The sequence below is a fragment of the Octodon degus genome, unplaced genomic scaffold (genome assembly GCF_000260255.1).
Source record: "Octodon degus isolate 3935 unplaced genomic scaffold, OctDeg1.0 scaffold00275, whole genome shotgun sequence".
Taxonomy (NCBI): Eukaryota; Metazoa; Chordata; class Mammalia; order Rodentia; family Octodontidae; genus Octodon; species Octodon degus.
Genome location: NW_004524851.1, coordinates 799009 through 816791, shown reverse-complemented (window position 1 = coordinate 816791; position 17783 = coordinate 799009). Strand labels below are relative to the sequence as shown.

General features: G+C 51.4%; 1 protein-coding gene and 1 pseudogene across 2 annotated transcripts in view; one reads left to right on the top strand and one right to left on the bottom strand.

The window, feature by feature from the left end:
* Vstm2a (V-set and transmembrane domain containing 2A) overlaps nt 1-7597 on the top strand; it is a 22778-nt gene extending 15181 nt beyond the window's left edge. Inside the window, exon 5 of one of the 2 annotated variants that reach the window (XM_023706915.1) lies at nt 5562-7597. In XM_023706915.1, coding sequence (XP_023562683.1) covers nt 5562-5731 — 170 coding nt within the window. In that variant the 3' untranslated portion in view covers nt 5732-7597. Of the gene's footprint in view, nt 1-5272 lie in introns of both variants that reach the window. The other variant, XM_023706916.1, reaches the window with a different exon arrangement.
* A 5201-nt stretch (nt 7598-12798) lies between these two features.
* On the bottom strand, nt 12799-13814 carry LOC101577155 (annotated as a pseudogene).
* Nucleotides 13815-17783: the final 3969 nt, after the last annotated feature.

The window sequence follows — 17783 nt, the reverse complement described above, 5'->3', positions numbered from 1 at the left end:
CTGTGCCCTGCCCCTTCCCTCCTTGCCCTGGTGCACAGGGTGCTGCCCGATGCCCACATAAGGCTTCTGGGTAGGGCACGCCTTCTGTCCTGCAGTCCCCTTGCCCAAGGGCTGTCCTGGGCCCAGGAGCACTGGCCTGTGGCCTCGTTCAGCTCGTCCTCAACTTGCACACACTTCTCCAAGCCGTGGCCCATTTCGGCGTGGCTGGGTGCCATCAGTGTAACAACCACGCCAGGGAAAGGGGGAGAAGCTCCCCTGCCCACCAAGGGCAAGCGTCCCTCCTCAAGGGTTCCCTGCCAGAGCTCTCTCCTGCCTTCCGTTCTTTCTGTGCAGCCCAGAAGGGGGGACCTGGCCGGGGTGGGACCTGCAGTCCTGGGTCCTGGAGGAACCTCCACACTGATTTCCACAGTGCTTATACCAGTGTGCGCTTAACCAGCAGCGGAGAAGGGTTCCTTCCTTGCCGAGTCCCCTCCAGCATGTTGCCGGCTGACTCGCTGGCAGCAGCCACCCTTCCTGGGGAGCAGCAGAAGGTCATGTGGTTCTAATTTGCATCTCTTGAATAGCCAGTTATGTTCAACAGTTTTTCAGATATATATGTGCTCTTTGTATGTCTCCATTGGAGACGTGTGTATTGATTTCAGATCCCCGTGTTCAGACTGGGTCTTTGGATTTGACGGGTTTGATTTCTCGATTCCTTCATTCTTACCGGGCGGAACTGAGCAGGGATCATTTTCTGGCCTGGGAGGGTGGACAGAGGGCTTCAGGGCACAAAGCAGCCTGAAGCATTCTGGCTCTGCAGTCCACCCAACATCGGAGTGTGAGCTCCCCTGCACCCCACGAGCTGAGAAGGCCTACTTAAGCTCTCTGGCCTCCAGGTCCTTACCAGTCCAGGCACTTGTGGCAGTTCCCTTGTCAGAGCTTCCACCATAATTTTCAGCCTTCTGTGTGGCCTCAGTTTGTGTGGAAGGCTGGGAGAATCACCGGAGACCAGGCAGTGATGGGAGGAGCCTTCCAAGGGCTTCCGATCCGCTGGGTGCTGGCAGTGGGGGCCCTGCAGAAGCAGAGGGTCGGTGTCGCTCCGAGCCTTGCCACTTAAGCCTTGTGCTGTGGGTCCTCAGAGACAGGAAGAGGCCCCATAACTAGAGTAGATCTGTAAATTCGCTGACCAGAGGAAAGCAGGAAAGGGAGTTCAAGCAGCTGTTGCCAGCATGGCGGGCACAGTAAACTGTGCAGTTTAGGTAGCAACACAAAATGAGGCATGTCTCCTTTTAAAACTGGATTTCAGGAAGAAACTGGCACTGGATCCTTAAGAATTCTAATATGAAGCTATTCTTCTCAAAAAATTATGGGGCAAAATCGTCCTATTATTTGACCTTTCCTCTTCTTCAGACATGTAGGATGTGGAAGCCTGAATAAAACTTGCATTAGAAGTTGGCTCCCGTTTTCTCCGACAGCCACCTGCGCTCCTGAGCTGGCGCCTCTAGGAGCAGCGTGTCCCAGGCCGGCACTCTGCAGGCTGTACGGGAACCTCAGCTCTGCGTAGGTCGAGCTCTTCCACAGTCAGAGGGATTATGAGAGCCCTCTGTCGCGGGGCTGGAAGGCCCCGTCTTGGGTCTGGCTGTGGCCAGTCTCTCTTATTCTTCCCTTTCCAGGAGAAGGATTCTGCAGTCAGACTAGGGAGCCGCGGGGAGACTGTTGTCTTCCTTGCTTGTTGTTCCATGTGGCTCCACAAGGAACTCAAATAGGAAGCCGAGGAAAAGCCTTCTGTGCCGTGCAGGAAACTGCTGACAGACACCTGCGTGAGACGCGTCCCCGTCTGTCTGAGAAAAGCTGTCCCGAGAGCAGCAGGACACATCCGCAGAGGGTCAGAGCCACGGGAAATGGCTACTTTAAGAGCTGTGAAGTGTACGTGGGATAACTTGCTTAGGTGGTCTTAACTCTAGGCTGGTTTTTGAATTAAATAAACATATTCTGTGCTGGGGCTTTCCCTGGCACCCTAAACTGTCTTCCACTCTCTGAGCTGCAAGCAGTCGCCTCACCTTTCCTTGGGCCCTGGTGTCTTTTGCAGTGCTCAGGGTCTGCCTCCCGTAAGGGCAAGTCCCTGACAGGCTGTGCCAGAGGACTAGGGCGGCCAGGGGCATGGGGTTGGGCTGCGCACCCTGGCATCCCAGCCCTCTTGGGCAGCTGAGACAGGAGGATCCAAGTTCAAGCCCAGGCCAAGCAGCTTAGTGACTTAGCAAGACCTTCTCTTAAAATAAAAAATAGCGGTGTGCAGCTCAGTGGCAAGTCCTGGGTCCCAGCGCCTACGCTCATACCGCGAGCAGGGCCAGGCGGAGAGACGGAAGCTCGGCATCTTCATTTCTAAGGTGTCACAGTTCTCCTTTGCTGTTCATGAAACAGAAAAGACACCTCTGCTGACTCACAGAGACATGGCCAAGGGGTGGAGGGCCGCTCTCCACCTGGGTGTGGCCCCCTGCACTTCCTTGCTTCTATTTTACATTGGGGGAAAAAGTTTAAAAACCATGAAGGCCTTGTTTAGATTAGGATTGTAATGATGAACCCCTGACACTCCCCGTCCTTGCCTCCCGTGGGAAGCACAGACCATGGTGGACACGGCCCAGGTGCCAGGGATGCCCAGAGTGCAGACAGAGCAGGCAGATGCTGACATCCGGGGCACACGGGGCTGCCCACCACCCGAGGAGTGGACACGGTCAGTGCTGGGCACCGCTGGAGCTGAGCTGGTCTCAGGCTCACCTGGGCAGGGGGTCGTTCAAAACAGGAAGGAATGCTGACAGCCAGAATGGTTTTGTGATGTTGTGCCTTTCTTGTCAAAAAACAGGACAGGGAAGACCAAGTTCTGGTGCTGTTTTTTAGCATTTACTGTGTCTTCTAACTTTGAAAAGGCTGCACCTAGGATAAGATGGAGGAAACTCAGCAGCTATCATGACTTCCTTAAAGCAGGCGACTCTTGGCTTGCCTTCTGGTCTCTGTAGTCTCAGTCCCCTACAATCTGTGAGAGCTCCGGGGAAGATGGAACTAAAGACGGACAGCAGGAGGCAGCTGCACAGGCCGTGATTCTAGCTCTTCGGGAAGTGGAAGCAGAAGGTCCCAAGTTTAAGTCCTGCCTGGATGATGTAAATGATGCACTGAGCCCCTGATTCAAAATAATGCTGTAGGTTCAATCCCTGGTTCTGAAAATGAAAACAGAAAGACATAAATAAAAATCAGAAAGCAAAGAGAACCAGTCAGTGATTTGATGACTATGCGGATTGGCTTTGAAATATACCACATGCGGGAAAATTACACTTGTCCCAAAAGAAGTAAATTTCATATAATTAAAAATGTGCTAGTAAATCTTACCCTGGAGCACATGAATGATTACAGTCTGAGACAAAAAGTGCCCCTCAGTTGTGGCCTGCACTCTGGAGGCAGCTCGGCGCTTGGGTGGCCTCAGAAAATTCTGAAGAGTGTGAAGCTGGGCTTCTTCCAGTTCAAGCACGTGTGAATTCTGCTTTAACTTGCACCAGCTGATGGGGGAGAGGAAGCCCAGGGACCGGAGACAGCAGCCCTGGGATCTGACGGGGTGGGTGGGCAGGGCCCGGCCTGACCAAAGGCAGTGTGCACAAAGCGGTTTTGAAAGCAGGCACTCGCTTTCCTACTCCAGCACTTTCTAAGCGTTTATTTCACACCACACATACCTGGTGTCAGGTCTAGTGCTCTGGCTATTTAGGAATAAGTGGCATCATTTTGTTGCCTTCTTCTAAAAATTTTCCCATCAAATGATTGCCTGTCCCAGAGCCTCTCTCTGAAGCCTCGGCGAAACATGTGCTTAGTCTTAGATTGCCCGTGCTAAGGGCTGGCAGGGACCGTCCCTTCCCGGCAGGACTGTTGTCAGGGCAGAGCGGTCGCCCTTGTGCCACTGAGCACCTGCCCGGCTTGGACTCAGGCTCACTCCAGACCCACTCGCCGGGCTCTCAGTCCCTCGCTTCCCGGCTCTTGTGAGCACTGTGGACACAAACAGCCCCCCTCCAAGGGCCAGACACTGACCACCATCACACGGCCTGATGGAAAGACAGGAAGGCAGACCTCCTGGATTTCCCCTACAGTGGACTCCAGAGAGGTGAATTTTTGCCAGTGCCATTGTAGAGCCAAGCCTGATTTAGCTTAATATTGAAAATACCCATTTCCCCATTCTACCTTTTTTTATTTTTTTCAGAAATGGGGATTGAACTCAGACCCTTGCGCTTGCCAGGGAAGCGCTTATTCCACTGAGCCATCTCCCCAGTCCCCCATTCTAGCCTTTTTAACCATTCTCCCACTAAGGCTGAGAAAAACACACTTTGCGTCTCATCACATTCCTTCACTAATAAAACATTTAGTATGTCATGATTGGATAGGATATATGAAGAAAGAGTCGAAGTAGCGTTTAAGGATACCCTTTCCCAGTCTTGGAGGTCCTTTTCTCTTCATTTTTAATCTTACTGGGATGCAGGAGGTGCAGCCGGAAGAGCTGACCTGAGCACGCGCCTGTCCGGGTCCCCTCCCGTCCTGACTCTGCTCCTCCTGGGCAGGGCCTCCTTTCCCCAGGTTTGTTGCCCTGCTTCCTGGTACCTAGCTTTGCTTTCTCCGTTAGTTTACCTTTTGGGTTCTCTTCAGAGAAGCACGGATATTTCATTGATAGCAAAGACGCTTCCTGGGTCCGAATGTTAGGGACGGAGCCCGGCCTCCTCCGGAAGTGCCGCCCCCGCCCGCCCGGCCGGCACTGGAGGAGAGGGCCGGCTGTCCCGCAGCCCTGTCGCCGCAGCCCTCCCACGGAGCCTGTGTTGCCGCACCCATTCAGGGCAGCCGCGTGGCTGGCTGTAGGGAATGCTCTCCAGGGAGCCGCTGAGGCACGCACCTTGGGATCTGCGCCTCCCAGCGCTGCGGCGGCCCGCGGGGCGACGGCATTGTCTGAAAACAGACCCCAGCACGTCCCGGGACTGAAATACTCTGTATGTGTTGTTGTTTGCAGTGCATGCCAAGACATTCATGAGCAGCAGAGCCAAGCGGGCGAGCTAATTAAATATTATATGTGTGTGTGTTTAAAACAGCGTAATAAGGAGCGTTGGAAATCTTCAAGATGAGCGAATATCTTATAACTTCTTCCGCAGGTGCGAGGATAGCTACAAGCCATGGACTTTCTGTCCTGCTTCTTGTTTGTGGCTTTGTGAAGGGTGCTTTGCTTTAATCTAAAGTGCTGACTTTTTTCCAATATCACTTTCTCTTCTTAAAGCAAAGAGCAAATCGCCTGTAATACCTACGGAGCGGACAGCAAAGTTGACCCTAAACTCCAAGCACCACTCAGCACCCTCTGTACTATAGTTACCTACACCAGGAGCTCCTGCTTCGGAAGCGTAAAGGCGGAGGCTATCCCACGCTTCGTTCCTAATGTTTTGTTTGGCCAGTCGCTGATCTTTCATTCCAAGAGCACTAGTGTGCCGCGGTAGGACCTTTCCTATAGCAGGACCTGTTTTTCCCCTTTTCTTTCGGCGGATAACATCACCACCGCTCTGACTGCTCAGGGGCTGGCCAAGGCATCGCATCACGGCTCTTACTGTGGATGCCACTGAGTTCCTCCCAAACGGCCCACTACCAGCGCAGGAAGCCAGCAGGAGCCTGGTCGGCAGGACAGAAACCGTCATCTGACCGCGCCCTTCCGGGGCAGGGACACGGTCGTCAAGGCTGCGAGTGAGCAAGGAGGCCTGTCTCAAGGAGTGATCACTGGAAGGTTTTTTTTCCACCTTTTTCCTGGATTTTTTTCCTCTTTTCCCGATCCCAGCTCTGGATCCACAGTGGGGAGCCCTGCTCGCGGCCAGTCCCTGTCCGTCGTGGGAGGTCTCTGTGACTACACTTTGAGTGCTGTATGTTTCGATGTATTTTAATTCATTTGGCAATTCTTGTACATGCAGACCTCACGAATTCTGTAAATTGCTTATAGTACATGTGCTATAACTTCAAAGTAGACAGACTCTGAGCCTCATGCGAGCCAATTCTTATCATTCTGTATACAGATATATACGTACGGATATCTCTGTGTTGGGCCACCAACCAACTTCTTTTGACAAAGCGTTTGCTTTTCATCGTAACCCATGTGTGCTGTGTACCTCGTAGTGGGGCCTTCAGCTTCGCAGCTTGGCAGCCTCAGATGGTCTCTGTTGTCCTCTGCTTACTACTGAAAGTACATGTTCAGAACTCTGCTCGTCCCTGATAAATGGATTAATTTTGTTGTGTGTATGCTATGTTGGAATTTGCCATGTTCCTTTACATCTGGTGTTCGCTGATGTCAGAGGGCTCTCCTGGGGGAGAACACGCTGGCAGTCTTGTGCCTGTCAGCGCTAGAAAGTCTGCCTCCAGGCCGATGTGGGAGGGGAGTCGGAGCCCTCGGTGCCTGCGTTCATAGGAAAACCTTTCTTGCTATGGCTAAAATATGCTGCTTCCTTTGACCTGTGTGGATTTTTGTAGCTTTGCCATTCTGTTATTTGCTGCTAATTATATTTTAATGTCTCCTAATTAAAAATTAAAATTTGGTTGTTGGCTAAATACAGTATGCAAATGATGGCTGCAGATCTCCTCCCGAAGATGTTCATTCAGTGTCACGAGGTGGCAAATTAGGACTGCAGCGTCTCACCCTGTTTCTGGCTTTATGATCATTCAGGCTATTTTATGTGGAACCTGTGTGTTACTCTGGCCGAGAAAGACAGAAGTATTCGTGTGTCGTGAGTACACTGAGGGGGCCCGGAGGGGGCAGCTGGCTCGCTGTCCTTCCAGAGAGCGCTCTGCTTCCTTTCTGCGAGAAGCCGAGCGCTGGCCCGCACGGGCATCCTCCGGGCCTGCGCCTGGCGGGGGTGGAGGCCTCCCTGGCGCAGAGGCAGATGCGCTGGCTGCTGCCACTCGCTTGTAGCGGAGTGCATATTTTCATAATATTCTTGACATTCTCTTCTGAGAAAGAATGTTTCATGCTGCATTTATTTCTTGCCATTTTTCTTGTTCATTTGATTTATTGTTTTGGTCTAATGAGAAAAATAAATAAAGGTTTTGATTGCGCTATTTTATTAACCTAGGAATGTATTTTCTTTCAAAGATTAATACCTTTAAATGCCTAGTATAGTAAGATAACTGTCATCCTCAACTGTCTCGGCTCAAAGGATCGAGTACGTTAAAGCATCAGAATTCTGCCTGGATTCAGTCCAGCTGGGAAAATGTGCCCTGTCGCAGGCGTCCACTCGAGCTCAGGAGGTGAGGGCCTCCGTGCTGAGTGGACGGACTGGCACCTCAGTCGGCATTTCACCGGGACAGGGCTGGAGGCGGAAGCAGAAGAGCACTCACGAGACTCACTGTGCCGGTGCCCGGACAATGCCTCCTGCTGGCCAGCGTGCTGCCCGGTGCAAGCCGCTCTGCGAGCAGACACAGCATGCCGTGTGTCCGCGCAAGCTCAGAGAAATGGCGTGGAGGCGTACGTGCGAGAATGGAAGTGGTGACACATGAAGGAGAGCATCTAGGTTTGCGCTTGATGTTCTGGCCCTGGAGTGGTGACTGTATGTTATGACTATGGGAATGAATAAAGACTAAATATAATTGATCTGGCTTCTCAGCCTGTTTCCAAGGTTTTGCGACATCTTTCAGAAGACAGAATCATTGAAAGTTGAAATTGGTTACTTGAGTTCAAGCCAGAGCCTTTCCTTGTTCTTTGTTCTTAGTTCTCTGTCTCTCTCTCTCTGTGTCTCTGTCACTGTCTCTGTCTCTCTCTGTCTCTCTGTCTCTCTCTGATGTATCAACTACTTACAAATGCAAATGAAAGTACCTGAGGGTGGAGTAAGGCAAATTTCCCCAAGGCAGAGGCTCTTAATCTAGATTAGTCAGTAAGCTTGGTGGAGCCTCTAAGCCCGGTGACCTTCCAGTAGCAGTTCCGCGCCCATGAACCCTAAGCCAGTGTTGTGGCCCTTTCTGTGATGCTTGCCCTGCACTAGAGGTCATCAGTGGTCTTGAGATGACGTGATGAACACAGTCTAATGTGTGTACGATACGTGCAGATCTCATAGCCTTCCGTAGAAGAGATGGGAGCGTCCCGGAGGGTCCCAGGCAGCTGCATGTCTGTGCTGCACGTACGTGCATTTGCCTAACGGAGATGCTCCTGCACAGTAATTGATTCTGAAAACGGTTTACTGCTCATTGGCTGGCCTGGGAAAGGAAGACTTAGATATGAAGACCTGACCTACATGTTGTTAGCCTCAAATTTCTTGGAAGCAAGATGTTTTCAGGGAACTCTATTAGGACAACACACACACACACACACACACACACACACGACAATATTTTTAAACCCAGGAAAAGTGGCTTTTAAATGTGCTGTAGTGTGGAATAACAGGCATGGAGCGATGCTTGGTGGATTCTGGCCGAGACGCTCATGGGAGTCTTCAAGAGGACGCGCAGCTGCTGTTCAAACAAGTGGCCCCGCACTGACCCTATGTGAAAGACAAACTGTCGCGTATGAGTTAGTGCTGGTTTGTTACAAGAGGTCATTATAAGGAAAATGCACTCTTTCTGAGCTAATACATAACTAGTGTGGCTCGGAATCGAGACTGCAGCTACGAAGCTGTGTGCACATAAATTCAAACAGGAAGCCCAAGTGGCTTCATTTCTGGAGCTGCTCACTGAGGAAAGGGACGTCCAGTCAGTGGGGACGAGGACCTGTCCTCCTTGCAGGCATGGAGAAGTTCCCTGGAAAGCGGCTGCCTCCCTGGAAGCATGGTCGCGCGTGGGGCAGGACCTTCGCTGGACTGCTCCGCCCCGGGCGTGAGCTGTGCTGTGGCAGCTCCTCCACCAGCCCTTGCCACCTGCGCCTCAGTCACCCAGCAGCCACCTTCAGGAGTGGAGGAACTGTCGCCATGCCCTCATGCGTGTCTCTGCCCCTGGCGGCCTTTGTTAGCGTTTCCCAAGCCCAGAGGGTAAAGCGGGCAGCATGGACCGGCAAAGGGAAGCCACAAGCGCTTCCTGGACTGCAAACGACCGGCTCCCAGGGTTCTCGTCAGCGTGGGTGGGTGGGTGGGTGGGTGCAAGGGCACACGGTCCAAGCAGGCCCCCAGCCCACAGAAGGCTGGCAGGACACCCTCGGGGAGCCACAGTCTGCTGCACGTTCAGGGGATATGCAGAGGCTGGGGTGCAGAGGCGACCCCCACACGCCAGTCAGAAACACGGTGACTAAAAAGGTGCAGGGGAAAAGGTACAGCGTGACACATTCAAAAGCTCCACAATACAAATCCCAGAAGTCAGTGAATTCAAGGGACAGAATTTCAAGGGAAGGAATCATGATAGATTGATTTTATACTTAGATTATGTTTTCACTGTTAAAGAAATAAAATCATTTTGAGGTAAACAAGGCCTAGTAAAAGTTGACTACACACTATTTTAAAAAACTGCTACCTCTATCCCCCAACTGAGAAAGGAAATTAAGCATAATACAAAGTGTCTACTATGTGGGCTCAGAAATTGTGTTAAATATAAGGAATACTGGAGTATTTTATCTTCCCAAACAGTACTTGCCCTTACTTTGTAAATGTAATGTAATGTTTTGCATGTTGTTCATATTTTTTTCTTTTCGGTCATGTTTGTCACTGCATTAAATTAATTTTACAGCTGCAAGCTGAGGAAGTCAGAGGTGCATTTTATTCTAAAGCATGACACAAAAGAGGAACATGATGCAAATATGTAGCATCAAAGGCTTCCTCGAGTTCTGAATTCTCGTGTTGCCAAGAACTGGAAACTGAAGACGAGCCGGATGAGCAAAGAGCCTTTCGCCCTCTGTGCCACAGCAGCTGTCTTGGGCAGCGTGGAGCTGCTTTCCATGTCTGAGGCTTTCTGTTCTGCTGTAGGTTTGGTCTTTCTCTGGGGGCTTTGCCTTCTCTGAACCCCCTTCCTATCTGGAGATTAGTCGCAGCCAGGGAGGCAGTGGGGTGAAGACCTGCCCTCCTTCCAGGCACGGAGAAGTTCCCTGGAAAGTGGCTGCCGTACTGGAGTAAGGGGTCACACCGAGCACTGCCCGAGGGAAGCAAAAGGAGGTGTGGACGCCCTAGTGCTTCATTGCCATTGGGCCCAGTTTCAGGGTGGATGACTCGACCTCCAGTGAAGAAGCAGGAAGACGACTCTCGAAGCCACACTGTATGGTGTAGCAAGAAAAGCCCTCCGTTCCTGAAATCTGAACCTTGAGCCACCATAGCACTGTCTCCCAACTTTCAGGGTCAGCTCGCAGGCCTGTGCACCCACCTCGCAGAGAGAGCGTCGGTCCCCGTGAAGTCAGCTCACGGGCGAGTGTGCACCCTTCCCCCCAGCTCTCCCAAGGAAGCCCTCAGAGACTCCCCAAGCAAGGCAGATGCCTGCCCCAGTGGTGTACTCAGACAACAGCTCGGAATGAGAGCTGCATCTGGGGCCCTGGGGAGCCCTAGTCAAGTATGTGGGGGACAGGTGGCGAACGGGATGTCTCCCAGGGTCAGCGGGGCCCACGGACCATGTCCCCATCTGCAGCTATCTCCCTGGCTCCTAAGAGATCGGCGAAGTGGACAGTATGAGGGACTGAAGGTTCTCTGTCCTACAAGGCAGGGAGGGGCTGGGAGCTGGCCGAGGGCCTTCTTCCGCATGGAATACTTTATCCCTGCAGGAAATGGAACAGCAGCAGCACTGCCAGAGATAAGGTGAGACGACCCCTTTCTCAGATGGCGCAGAGGGCAACAGAGGCTTGGCCAGGGTCACCGGAGCAAGACTAAATGCGGTGCGGCTGCCCGTGCTGATGCAGGCTGTGTCCTGGGGCGGGCCAGGCTGGACTGTGCACCTTCGTGATCAAACAGTTTGCACTTCATTAAAATTAGAATATTTTTTAAAAAGGGCTTTATTATGCCAGGCAGGACCAAGTGCCCCTCTCTCTTCTGTCTGCTAGGCTGCATTAGTGTCCAGGTCTGAGCCACAAGCAGTCTGCCTGGCCAGCTCCCACAACAGGCCTGCAGAAAGAAGCCCAGAAGGCTGACCATGCTTGCGCTCCTTGGGCTTTGCCCAGAGTGCAGGCCCTGGAGGGCTGCACGTGTCTCTGCACGCCCAAGGAGTCCCAGCCCGTCACTTACCAGCTATGGCAGTGAACAGGAAGGTCAGTTGTGCTTTCCAGTTCATTTTCTGAGGCTCAGGGCATGTTGCCTGCCAAGATATTGAAGAGGGGCAGCTTTAGGCCAGCCTAACTCATGACAGCAGGCACGGAGCTCACCCACAGAATGTCAGCAAACAAACCCAGCAAGATGGGATGTGTCGCGTGGCATAAACATGGCTCTCTTCAGGAGTGGGAAGCTGGGGAAAGCACGTGATGTTCCCCACCATGAGAGACTGGATTTCTGCAGAAGCAAACCAGGTTAGAGTGTGACCCCAGTTCACTGCTTGGGGAGTTTGGGAACCCTGGGTGGGGGGGAGAATGACAGAGAAAGAAGCGTCCCCAAGCGAGCTACCAGGAACAGCGGGGAAGTGGCTGTGTAACACACAGGCGACCACCTCTGGCCAAAGAAGCCGCTGGAACGCTGAATATGCTCATCTTGGCTTGGAAACGCCCAGCAGCATAGATGCACGTGGCCTGCTGGTGCGTGGTATGTGACACACTGTACCTGGTCCTCTCCTTTTCCCGTCTGCTGTTTCCCTGCTCCGGGTCACAGTCTCCATAAACTGCCACCCCATGCTTTTGCTCTCTCACCTTCCACCCTCTTGTCTCTCCACTGACTGTGGACTTCACCCATGAGCAAATTGCATTTTTCTCCTCCCAGTCATGTGTTTTGAGTTTCAGTGACCAGAAAGCAAATGGACACGAATGTCTGCTGTAGTTTCCAGGGCATCTCAGGAGAGAACCACAGCAGCTGGGGCCAGAGGTGTGGGGGGACACACTGCAGGACTGGAGCAGAGGCCTCTGGGACATCCCACCTGCAGGCCACGTGTGATTGCGGACAGCCACTGATGTGGCTTTCCGAAGCTGCAGACTCTGAGAATAGTTCGTGATTTGGATGATATTTTTCTGCTTTGGTGCAAATGGATTACTCCAAGGGGCGGACACCGCGCTGCACTGTTTTCCAGGTGAAGCCATGAAGGGTAAAATCAGATCGGAAGGTTTTCAACAAGTACCTTGCGAATGCACTGAGATTTCAGCTACTTCTGTGGAAGCAGACTTTGAAGCATTATCTCCACAAGTCGAGGTCAGATGTTGTGTTTCTGTTATCCTCTCTTATAGTAAACATTTTAAAGTAAGAGAAGTATTTTTTTACTTGTATGACCTATATTATACATTTCATATACAGCCAAACCAGTTCATCTTCACATAGTGCAGCCCGGTGAGATGAAAGGCTGGACACCCACGTGAGACGCCATTTGCAGACGCTTACACCTGTGTCTCGGAGGAGGAGAAAAGGGCTTTGATGAGGCCCAGCTCTCACTCAGGAGTAGTTGTTTCCCCTGACAACCAGGAGTCCAGGGCAGTAGGGCGATGCCCATGGTCCATATCCATCTTCCATGCAAAAGTGTTCTTCTTTTTCCCTGGGCACCAAGATTTATTTTACAACAGAATCACTGGGAACCTGGTCTAGGGTGCACACAGGGCTCCAGATGCGGTGGGACACAAGGTGACAAGCACGATGATCACAGCTGGGGTCATGGGCTCCAGGCGGCCTGATGGCATCTACAGGAGCAGTGGCAGGAGGGAACCTACCTACCTGGGCCCGAGGCCTGGGCATGAGCCTGTGCAGCCTATTTGCACAGGGGATTTCTGAAGTTTCGGCCAGCGAACTTGGCCTTGCTACCCAACTCCTCCTCGATTCTGAGGATCTGGCTGCACTTGGCCAGGCACTCAGATTGGCGGGCGTGCCAGTCTTGATCTTCCCCGTGCTGAGTCCCACCCCCAGGTCAGCCATGAAGGTGTCTTCTGTCTCCCCTGGCCAGAGGGACCCCATGACTCCCTAGCCATTGGACTGTGCCAGCTTGCATGCCTGCAGGGACCTGGTCACTGAGCTGATCTGGTTGACTTTGAACAGCAGGCACTCACAGGCCTTCTCATTCACAGTCGTGGTGATGCGCTTGGGGTTGGTCACTGTGAGGTCATCGCCCACCACCTGGATGCCGGCAGTGGCCCCAGTCATCCTGGTCGAAGGGGTACTTGATGGACACCACTGGGTGGGCCTTGATGAAGGACTTGTAGAGGTCGCTGATAGGATGAGATGTATCTACTGGGGTCATCAGGAGACTTGAAGTCCAGGTCGTACTTCCTAGACCTGAAGAACTCGGACGCGGCCACATCCATGCCGATGACCCCCTTGTCCAAGTAGCCGGCCTTCCCGATGGCAGTCTTTAACAACTCCAGGGCTTCCTTATTCTCCAGGATGTTGGATGTGAAGCCACTCTCATCGCCCACGTTGGTGGCATCCTTGCCGCACGTCTCCTTGATGACATTCTTCAGGTTGTGGTAGGCCTTGGCCCCAAAGCCCATGACCTCCTTAAGAGCTGGCTGCGCCCACAGGCAAGATCATGAACTCCTGCACGGCCAGCTTGTTGATGGTGTGCAAGCCACCATTGATCACGCTGAAGGCAGGGACATGCAAGATGACCTCGGGGTTGCCTGCCAGGTCTGCAGTGTCTCGGCACAGGGGCACCCCCTTCTCCACAGTGCTGGCCTTGCACACTGCAAAAGACACTCCCAGGATGGCATTCACTCCAAACTTGGATTGATTCTCAGTCCCGTCCATCTCGCTCATCAGCTCGTCTATCTTCTCCTGCTCCACGACCTTCAGTTTCTTGCTAACCAGGACAGCTGCAATAGTTTTATTTAACACACCCTTGCCTGGGTAGCGGATCTTGTCATTGTCATGCAGCTCCAAGGCCTCGTAGATGCCGGTGGAGGTCCCACTGCGTGCAGCAGCTCGGAAGAGACCTTTGGAGGTGTAAGGTCAACTTCCACAGTGGGTCTCCCACAAGAGTCAAAGATCTCTCCAGCGTGCATCTTGAGACGTGATGTGTTGGATTTCTGGCCACTGGATCTCCTACACAGTGTTCTTAAAAGTGCTTAATAATACAACACTGAGAAGCACGTAAATGATCCTTAGTAGATAAACATGTAGCAAATGGTGTATTCACACAAGAGAAGACGTCAAAGCAAGTTGAATAAGCCAGGGCCAACACAGTGCTAAGGCAAAGTTTTAAAGCCAGAATAATTGATCAAAAGAAAGAATACACCAAGTAGCATCCCTTCAGAAGAAATCCAAGATTGCATAAAATTAAATCAGTTTCCAAAGTATGCAGAAAATCTCTTCTTAGAGGAGAAATACATGAAACCTCCCTAGCAGGGAAAAATGGACAGCAACTTGTGATTCTGTCTGGCTTTGAAAAGGATGCGCACTGTGGCCAGCTTGCCGCCTCACATGTTCCCTGAGAACTCCTGCTCTGCCACGTTTCGGTGTGGATGAGGGAAGAAAAACCCTTCTGTCTGGCTCAGGCCGTGGCAAAGCAGCTTTGCCCCGTGACCAGTATAACCTGTAGGTCTAAGAGAGTTCAAAGCAACTCATTCTCTTAGGGTTTTCCTGAGGTCAATGAAAGACCTGTTAAGAAAATCACTAATAAGGTCCCTAGACTTCCAGGAATGCCTGCTTCCTGTGAAAAGGAACTCATTTAACATGCAGCTTCCCACTGTCTCTGGGTAGAAGGTAGAAAAAAACAGACATCAGGCAGTCAGTCACGCAGTCTGTGCGCATGTTTTGTACAGTGAGTCCAGGGACACCAGGGCAGCCCCCTGAAGGCATGGCCCCCTGAAGGCATGGCCCGTAGCTGCAGGACATGAGGTCAGCCCCCTGAAGGTGTGGCCCGTAGCTGCAGGACATGAGGACAGCCCCCTGAAGGCGTGGCCCGTAGCTGCAGGACATGAGGTCATTCCTCCATTAAGTAGACTCCGAAGGCAGCTAAGACAACTCAGAGTTACAGATAATTTTCACAGAAGTGACTACTCCAGCTACACCGTTCAGTCCTCAAATGGACACCTTTAGGGTCACGAGGAATTTGTTCTCCAAAAAGAAAAAGTTTAAACCTCAACTATAGATGACTTTGTAACCAGAAAATCCTTATTAAAAAAATAATAATAATAAGTCTAGCTGACTGTGGTGGTGTGCGCCTATAAACCCACACTTGGGAGGCTGAGACAGCGGACTGCCAGGAGCTCAAGGCCAGCGTGGCCTATAGGGAACTCAAAGATAGCCTGAACTGAGGACTGGGGATATAGCTCAGTGGCACAAACACCTGCCTGGCAAACATAGAGTCCCAAGTTCAATCCCCAACTGCTGCAACAAAAGATAGTCTGAACTACAGAGAGAGACCTTGTCTCAAAAAATAAAAATAAAAAGATACCTAAAGGATATATAAAATGTGATGAGTTATTTAAAAAACATCAACAAAATTGCATATATTCACATTTATATGTACATAAAAATTCAAGTAAGGTAAAAAAATAATGGTAGCATTTCAAATGACTAAAGAAAGCTTGTTCTCTGTGCTGTTTGGGGAAAATTACAGCGGAATAAAATTTAAGTGAGAAAAGAGAAAATAATAGTATAAAATATAAATTTTATATAGATAAAGTTTTAAAATCAAAAGATAAATTTGAGAAAGAGAAATGCACTTCAACCTGATAACCCAAATTCAGTGGTCCTCTACGTTACAAAGAAAAAAATTCAGTTTACAAAGGAATTTTCCTCAGTTAACTAAACATTGGGAAAATAATTGTAATTTTTAAAAGAAATATACATTTTAAAAATAAATATGCATAAGAATATTCAGCCTCATTAAAAAAATAAAACAGTTGCAGAAGGACTGTGAAGATGTGTGTCCGGCCAACATTCTGCGGTCCTGACGGCCACGTGCGGCATTCTGAGGGAGTTTGGTGCAGACATGCATAGGATTAGGGCCTCGTCCCGAGACCCCAGAGTCCTCTTCCCTGTCAGCAGACAGGTGCAGCAGGACAGCGGCTATGGATAAGGAATAGGTCCAAGCCAGAGCTGCCTGCTGCTGTGAGGCCCCAGGGCCACGTCAAGGCCTCCCAGGCTGTGGACTCTTCAGTGCCCACATGGGTCACAGCAGGAACGACAGCTTGGGAAACGTGAGTGTGTGTTTCAAAAGAGTGGATGCTCTTCAGTGTCTTAGTATCAGACCAGAAACGGTGCAAATTACATTTTCAACCTGAGGATATAAAAATTACCATTTAAATGAAACAGAAGATAGGTAGAAATATAAGATGAAGATGGAACTAATGAATTACATAACAGAAAAACTTTGTGAAGAGCTTGTGTAACAGAAAGTTGTCTGGACAAATAGCAGTAAGACTGAGTTACAAACTGAAGAAAAAAGTAGATGGAAATAAAGAACTTTTAAGGATGCTGTGAACAGACACAAAAGTCATAAAAAGTGGGACAGACCTGCCATAGTAATCCACCATAGATTTGGGGGCCTGAAAGTCTCGACGTGCACAGCATCCCATTTGGGAGCACTGCTCCTTTCCTTGGCGGTGGCCTGTCCCCGGGGAGCTGAGTCCCTCGGCACTGAGCCCATGCACGTGTGTCATTCTAAGGAAAGGGGAAGTGAGGAAATGAAACAGCAGCGTAGCACAGCGGGGCAGGGGCCGTCTCCCCAGGCCGCAGACAGAGCCGCAGGGGCTCGCCGTTGTCAGCCTGAACCTGCAGGCGCCCTCTCAGCGAGGTGAATGCAGTCTACCTCAAATGGACATCAGGCCGCAACCTGGCATTTAAATGGGCAGACAGTCGTCAGGGCCTGGGCTGTGTCTAGTATTTGCCTGAGAAGCTAGACAACACGGGGGAAGTAAGAAACATAACTGGGAAGAATCTAAGTGTGACAACAATTTCATCGTTATGCAACCAAGTGCCGAAAAGCATAACTTGATAAAGTTGTTGCACCCAGGACCAACACCTCAGCTCTGCTGGTGGTGCAGCCCGGCGGGATTATAAACCAGCCCAAATAAAATGTAGGGGGCTAAACACTCAGGAGGCCGAGGCTGCAGCACCCTTGTGAGTCTTGAGACCAGCCAGTGAACGCAAGGCCAGGCTGAACTGCGAAGCGAGACCCTGCCTCAAAAAGACCAGAAAAAAAGGGAGGGTAATAAAGATCAATATAAGGAAGACACCGGGGATTGAACTCAGGCTCTTGGCTTGCCAGGGAAGTGCTTATTGTACTAGCCATCTCCCTGGACCCCTGGGAAGACGCTTTATTTGTAAAGAAGAAAAGGAAGGGGGAGAAAGGAGAGATAGACAGCTACCCAGAGAGGAAGGAAGGAAGAGGGGAGGGCTCCAGAGAGAGAGGACCGCAGGCCCCACTCTCAGCCACCTCTACCGGGACCAGGGCATCCCTCCACCCGAACTTGCCACAGCGAGACAGTCTGGGACCTCTGTCCACCACGTTTCTTCTGTGGCCTGTGGGCAGCTGCTTCCCGGTCTGCTCGTCCTGGATGCACCTTTCAAGGCCTTCTCTTGGGGACAACAGTAGCTGGCGAGGGGAGCTGCTCTTGGCTTATAGCTAGGAAAGATCCACGGATCTCTGCTGCACCCTGTGCAGACCCGGTGTGAACATGCGCTCCTGTCCTGTGCACCCGGGAGAGCGAGCCCGGGAGAGCGTGCCCGGAGAGCCGTGAATATGTGCTCCTGTCTGTGCGCCCAGAGAGCCGTGAACACGCGCTCCTGTCTGCC